This window comes from Saccostrea cucullata, unplaced genomic scaffold (assembly GCF_032062105.1).
Source record: "Saccostrea cucullata isolate Sc308-1 unplaced genomic scaffold, CSIRO_AGI_Scuc_v1 ctg21199, whole genome shotgun sequence".
NCBI lineage: Eukaryota > Metazoa > Mollusca > Bivalvia > Ostreida > Ostreidae > Saccostrea > Saccostrea cuccullata.
The window spans coordinates 1-7,207 of record NW_026936486.1 but is presented as its reverse complement, the minus strand read 5'-3'; the positions used below and the strand labels follow the sequence as shown (position 1 = coordinate 7,207).

The window sequence follows — 7,207 nt, the reverse complement described above, 5'->3', positions numbered from 1 at the left end:
AGGCCCATTGGCCAAATTTCTTGATTCTGCAAGAGAAAAGCAAAATTTAGTTCTGTATAGAACATTTTAAAAATATATGTGGCCCCAACTAACCTCCCCTGGGAAGGGGGCATAATTTGAACAATTTGGATGCATATATAATTTCTAATAATCAAGGCTTAAAGGATTTTTTATCATGTTTAAAAATCTTTTAAAGGTTGAAAACTTTAAATTTCTCAATATGCACATTTTGATTGCTAGTGTTACACTCCATTGATTTGATGTTACAGATGACAAATAAATCCTTGTCAAACAAAATACTTATTGTGTTTACAAACAACTCAATTGTCTATTGATATTTTAAACCTGTTAGAAAATAAATCAGTAATAATTGGTTATAGGCTGCTAATACTACCTACCAGTAACCCTGTTAATATGACTTTGACCTTGTGTGATCCTATGTAGCCAAGGACATAAGTACAGAACACAGCAACCCCCTGAGTCATCAAGGCAAACTGGGCAAACTGCCAAAAAAATATGAGGAAAAGGCTAAATTTCAAAAATTTCAAAAAAAACTTACATAGTAATTCACTGAATATTTGAACCTGCCATAAATTAATATGGAACTGTCTGAATTTTTAAGCTTTCTTTTTCATTTGTGTCCATCTGTGAAGAGCTTAAACCATGCCTCTGCTAAATAATAAATGACTTCAAAATTACTGGCATACCTTAGAGCAGGCAAAATGCCAGATTTTACGCCTGCCATATACAGACCTGCCACGGTAACATAAAGCTGACCACTGCTACGGCTATTCCTATACTATGGAGGTAGGAGGGTTTCTTTGTTCTACAGAGAGAAAAAAAAAATTAATGCAGATAGAACTTGATTTCCAACCATTTACCATGTTTACAACAAGGGGTAGTTGTGAAACACAACTCTCATAACACTTTACTTAATATATCTATGGTCATTTACAACCACGGGTAGTCAACAATGCTGGCTATGATATTCTAAACTAAATGTGTACATGACATATATATCTAAGAACCTATGCCTTAAAGTTTTTGTGCCAAAATTAAAACAGAAATAACTTTTTGTGCCTTAATTCTACTTGTGTCTGTGTACCATTAATCATTCTGATTATAGTGCTTCTTTCTTACCTTTGAGAAAGAGTAACTATGAACATTTCTATTAAAAGGTATGAATACACAAAGCTAGTCCTTACTTTAGAGATAGAGAAACTAAAAACATATCTACCGGGTAATATAAAGAATGGATACACAATGTTAGGGCCTACTTTAAAGAATTACTTAGAACATCTCTGTTATAAAGAATGAATACACAAAGCTAGACTTACCTTAGAGTATGTGTTACTAAGAACATCTCTAATATAAGGAATGGATATGCGAAGCTCTCTCTTAAGGGTGGAGTCCACTGAACTCTAGTACACTATTAATAGAAAAAGAATTGCCTCAAGTAATTGACATAACATGGTATTTATTTATCAGTAACTGCTGTAAGCTGAGAAATCCCCCCACTGTTTTATTTTCACCCATTTTTGGCCCGACGCCCATTTGGGTGAATTCAAAGCAAGGTAAATTCAAAGAACAGGGTATTATTAGTTACATAGTCTTTTAGTGACAGGGTATGGGATGATACCTGGTTAGTAAATTTCATACCTGGCAAGGCGGAGCCTAGTCAGGTATGAAATTTACTAACCAGGTATCATCCCATACCCCGTCACTAAAAGACTATGTAACGAATTTAGCCCACCGATGAAACACTTACGTTTTATCTGTGGTTTATAAATGACTTTCTCTGCTAAATGCTTTATCGCAGTTACACTGTGCCTATTATGACGTCACGTTTGTGTTTGTGACGTTATACATCGACCGGGTATAGATTTACTGACCGGGTATGGATTTACAACTGACCGGGTATAAGTAATCAACCGCCTTCACGTGACAGACTTCAACCAATCGTAAGCCAGGATTTCACAGAAAAATCAACAGAGGTGGGGTAAAATTACATACAAAGAACAATGACTGGACAAATTTAAAACAAGGCAAATATTTCTGCATGTGTGAAAGGGCAAAACTACATGTAACATGGGGCAAAAATGAACCTAGTATGTACAGTATTTGTTATGTGACCTTTGACTGTGTCAGTTGTCATGGTTACTTGTTTACCCTGTATACAGTATTTATTACATGTTACCTGTGAGTGCTTGGTTGTTATGGTTACTTGTTTACCCTGAATACAGTATTTATTACATGTGACCTTTGACTGTGTCTGTTGCTATGGTTACTTGTTCGTTCACTGTGTCTGTTGCTATGGTTACTTGTTCGTTCACTTACTTCTCCATGGTTGTAGAAAAACGACGCTACGGTCAGAATCCCCCCATAAACGCTACCACTAAAAAAGAAACTCAACAGCATTATCGCTATCAATAATTTAATATCAATGTTCAGTTTACTAAATATGGGAGAATACTAAGATTTACTCTTCATCAAAATTATTCTGCATGTACATAAATCTAAAATAAAATTAGTTTCTTTAACCAAACTTCTAAACATTTATTTAGTTAAGTTAAACATACAGTGGACCTTCAGATATCCGGACGCCAGATATCCGGATGGTTCAGTATCCGGACGATTTTTCATCAGAACGAAATTTTTAAATGTTATTCTGTCTTGTTTAACTGGTGATTCGGATATCCGGATGCTTCAATTATCCGGACAAATTGACCGGGAACCAAAGCGCCCAGATAATTGAGGGTCCACTGTATATGCGTAAAATAAAATTAATTTTTCCTCATTAACTTTTCTGAGGACAAACAGATATGGAAACTACTTACCTCAGATACACACCAAACAAAAAGAACACACTCATCATCAAACCATTCAGAAGGAAGACAGCCTCAACATAAAAATAGGAGGGTTCCCCTAGACCTAAAAATAGATAGAAACCATTGAGAAATCAGACAGCTTAAACATAAAAATAAGAGGGTTCCCCTAGACCTAAAAATAGATAGAAACCATTGAGAAATCAGACAGCCTCAACATAAAAATAAGAGGGTTCCCCATGACCTAAAAATAGATAGAAACAATGAAAAGGGCATACAGCCTTTACATAAAAATAGGAGGGTTCCCCTAGACCTAAAAATATAAAGAAACAATGAAAAGGGCATACAGCCTCGACATAAAAATAGGAGGGTTCCCCTAGACCTAAAAATAGAAACAATGAAAAGGGCATACAGCTTCTACATAAAAATAGGAGGGTTCCCCTCGACCTACATGTAACAATAGAAACAATGACAAGGGCTTACAGCCTCTACATAAAATAGGAGGATTCTCCTAGACCTAAAAATAGATAGAAACCATTGAGAAATCAGACAGCCTCAATAAAAATAGGAGGGTTTCTCCTAGACCTAAACATATATGGAAACCATTGAGAAATCTGACACCTTCTATAAAAAATTAGAATGGTTCCCCATGACCTAAATTGCAAGACATACAACCTCTACATAAACTTTGGGGGCAAGGGGGGGATCCCGTTAAAATAGAATTAAACCATTGAGAAGGCTGAAAACTTAAACTACTGAGAAGGCAGACAACTTATACATAAAAGTTGGGGGGTTCCCCTACTTACCCTCACAGCTCTGTACGGGAGACATCCCCTCCCCCCTGTTTACTGTCCAGCACATTTTGGTCGGCTTGTTCAAGGACGTCATAACCACATCGTACCACCGGTATCCTATACCTAGGGCTACCTAAAAGAAGTGAGAAAATTAATTTTATTGACCTTAGTCAATATTCTGTCCAGTCTAACAGCTATGGTTGTTATCAGAAATTTTAATCAAGTTTAATTGCAGAAGAGTATTTTTCCATTGGTCATTCATAGACTACAAGAATTCACACCCTTGATGCATTGTAGAAGTAGATTTTATTGGGTAAAAACACAATTGTCAAACTTAATATAAAAGAAATCACTTTACAATATTGTTGCTGTTACTATATATTTTTTCTTTATTATTTATCAGGTTTAATACTATGATCATTTTTTTTAAGTTAGTTTTTTAATTAATGAAAACTTTGCATACAATTAAATTTGGTTATCTCAGACCCTGCTATTTTGAATATCAGTGTTATTTGATGAAGTGGGTCGGTACGTAGTCCCTACCTCATTTCCTTAACTACTGTACGTGTACTTCAAACAGCGGGCTTTATATTTTAAGCAGCTTTGGCGCAGACAATGATGCGCTAATTTATGAATACAGCTAAGAAATAATTTATGTATCGCTTATTCATGATTACACCAACAACTTCATATCCATTGATTGCGCTAAATTTCAAATATGCCAAATTATGTACTTGTACAGTATTTTACATACTTATCTTAGGGTATCATGCTATCTTGTGAGATACATATTTGAACGCTATTGACCAAATAAGTTAGCCAATGAAATGGAGAATGAGCAATAATATCAAACGATAGTAATAAATTCTACATAATTTGGAAACAAAAGCTAAGACAAGCTTTTACTTGGATTATTCAATGGTATAGAAATTTTCCTTGGGTTTTAAATTGGCATATTTTTCAGATAAATTAGGTTCAGGTTAAATAAAACAATGATTTTAATTGGCTCATGCAAACTTTTATGAGGCTAATTAAAAGTGTGCATTTCATAACCCAGGGTTCCACACTAACATTTTTAGGCTTTGGTCCGGCCGGACTAGTGCTTCTTTACTTTTACTAGTCCGCGGGCAATTTTATTAGTCCGTCAAAAATAAAAATAATTAAATAGAATTAATGTTGCAATGTACTTTTATAATTTTTCCAAATAAACAAAGCATTTACATGAAATGTTTATACCAAGAATTCGTTGAAACCGTGCAATCAGGAACTACGATCGTATTCCCGATCTCATTCGTTTTTCTCTATATACATGATTACATCATCTAAACATCCGACATCTTTCTTTATGTGTACAGTAATACTAAATCATGATCGCTAAAATGTTTAATTTCATTCCAACGAGTCCTTAAATTAAGCGCCGAATCGACTCAGAATTACCAAACTTCCCGCTAAGAAGCTACAAAGTTAAAAATAATTACGGGGTTTTCCAGTGAAAGTTGTCGAAAATTTGAACATCGGTAAATTCTTTTTTTCCCCCAGAAAACTTTATTAGTCCGTTCGGACTAATTAGCTACAATTTTGATTAGTCCGAATGAAAATGTGTTAGTCTGAGACTAACGGACTAACGTTAATGTCGAACCCTGATAACCCCTCATACCTAATCAATTAGGTCAAGTGTTTAATTAGAGTGAAATGAATTAGAATCCCTTGACATGGAAAGATGATCATAAAACAGATTCTTTGATTTGTTAAAGAGTTCTAATACTGCACGTATAAAAACAGACTCTGTGATTGGTTCAGATACACATTTTTTTTTATCATGTTGACTGGCTCAGGTACACATTTTGTGATTTGTTCAGATGCACACTCTGTGATTGGTTATTAAGATACTTGTCCTGTGATTGGTAAAGATACACATTCTGTGATTGGTTAAGATACATGTTTTGTGATTGCTTAAGATACACATTCTTTGATTGGTTAAGATACATGTTTTATGATTGTTCAGATACATGACCTGTGATTGGTTCAGATACATGTTTTATGATTTGTTAAGGTACATGCTCTGTGATAGGTTAAGATACATATCCTGTGATTGGTTAAGATACATGTTTTGTGACTTGTTAAGGTACATGTTCTGTGATTGGCTATTGGCTAAGTCAAATGTTCTGTGATTGGCTACTGGTTAAGTCAACTGTTTTCTGATTGGTCACAATTTTCAATGATTCCTCACCTCAGGATAAAGGTTGAACCTCTTTAGGACGTTGATAGTATCAGGATATTCTGTGATGTTGTCGTACATGATTTCATTCAATCCATCCAGGAAGGAGGGAGCTTCAATGATGGTTTTGAAGTAGGAAAAATAAAGACCCTACAAAGAATTTTAGAAAGGAGATTGAATTAATTGTGTTTCAGTAGTCACATATTTCTGCATAGTTTACATTAAAAAAAATACTTTTTACTCCCTAAAACATGACCAGAAGGGTTATCATGACACATAAAAAATATGATAACAATTTTTTTTTTTAAATCAATTTCCAAATTGTTGCCTTGATGTAACCAGTTTATTAATTTACATTCCAACTTTTTAGGAAAAAATCATTGCTTTAATTTCAAAGTGGCAGTGAGTGGAATCAGTATTTCAATGTCAACAATCTATTAAATTCTATGAACAGTCTATCTAATTCTTAATAAAACCGGAAGTCCAAATGAAAAATGTGGCTTCTGACATTGGTATATTTATTTCAGCTTGGCTTTGTTAAAAAAAGCTAATGATGGTAATAAAAAGGTGAACAAAGCTCAAAGCATTAATAAACCAGTCATCAAAATGTTCAAACCACTTTAATTTCAGATATACTCTTTTTTGATAGATGTGTTCTGCAAAATACAAATGGGAGAATCAGTAAATTGTTTAAATAAAAAAAGTTCAATTACATTTTACTTTCTGTTTCCTTCTCAAAATGTGAAAGTCAAATTATAGAAATAAGAATTGCAGCTGGTAGCAAACTCAGAATATAATTTGACCCTCAAAAATTCTCTTTCACTCCCAAAAATTTACTTCAAAGGGTCAAAATGACCCTTGGTTTTCAAAGTTAGCGGAAAAACTGATTATGAAAAAAACTAATATGTATATATATATATATCTGTCCTTGAATTTATATTGTTTCCAGTTAAACTGCTAGATATTTGTTTGAAAGAATGTTATCAGCAGTTGTATATACTGTAAATTCCTTATCATACAAGAGTAATTAATTATTGCCTAATTTTGCAAGAAGCATCACTAGCAAAAAAAAATTACTCGCTTTTATATTTATGAGGCTAAATCCATGTAAATTATCTTGATGAACAGTCTTTTTGCAAATTACTATTTTCACAATTTGACGTTAAAGAGCCATCTCGCAATAATAATTACTTGAATCAGGAATCTACAGTACTGGAGAACTGCCATTGTGTCAGACATGTAGTTGTGAGTCTGTACACACACAATTCATTACAGACCTACCATCTCAGTCCTGAATGACAATTCCCTCTCCAGGTTTGACAGATGGGAGAAATGTTTATCTCTTTCAAACATTCCATATACATGGTTCC

The 7,207-nt window shown here is 34.0% G+C and overlaps 1 protein-coding gene across 1 annotated transcript; it reads right to left on the bottom strand.

The window, feature by feature from the left end:
- Positions 1-374: 374 nt before the first annotated feature.
- Positions 375-7,202, bottom strand: LOC134245707 (probable C-mannosyltransferase DPY19L1; the record flags this gene model as incomplete). Its single annotated transcript, XM_062727970.1, has 8 exons — positions 375-503; positions 754-826; positions 1,338-1,429; positions 2,338-2,395; positions 2,838-2,931; positions 3,632-3,752; positions 5,850-5,987; positions 7,119-7,202. Coding segments are annotated over 8 exons (789 nt in total), but the record flags the coding sequence as incomplete, so codon positions are not given.
- Positions 7,203-7,207: the final 5 nt, after the last annotated feature.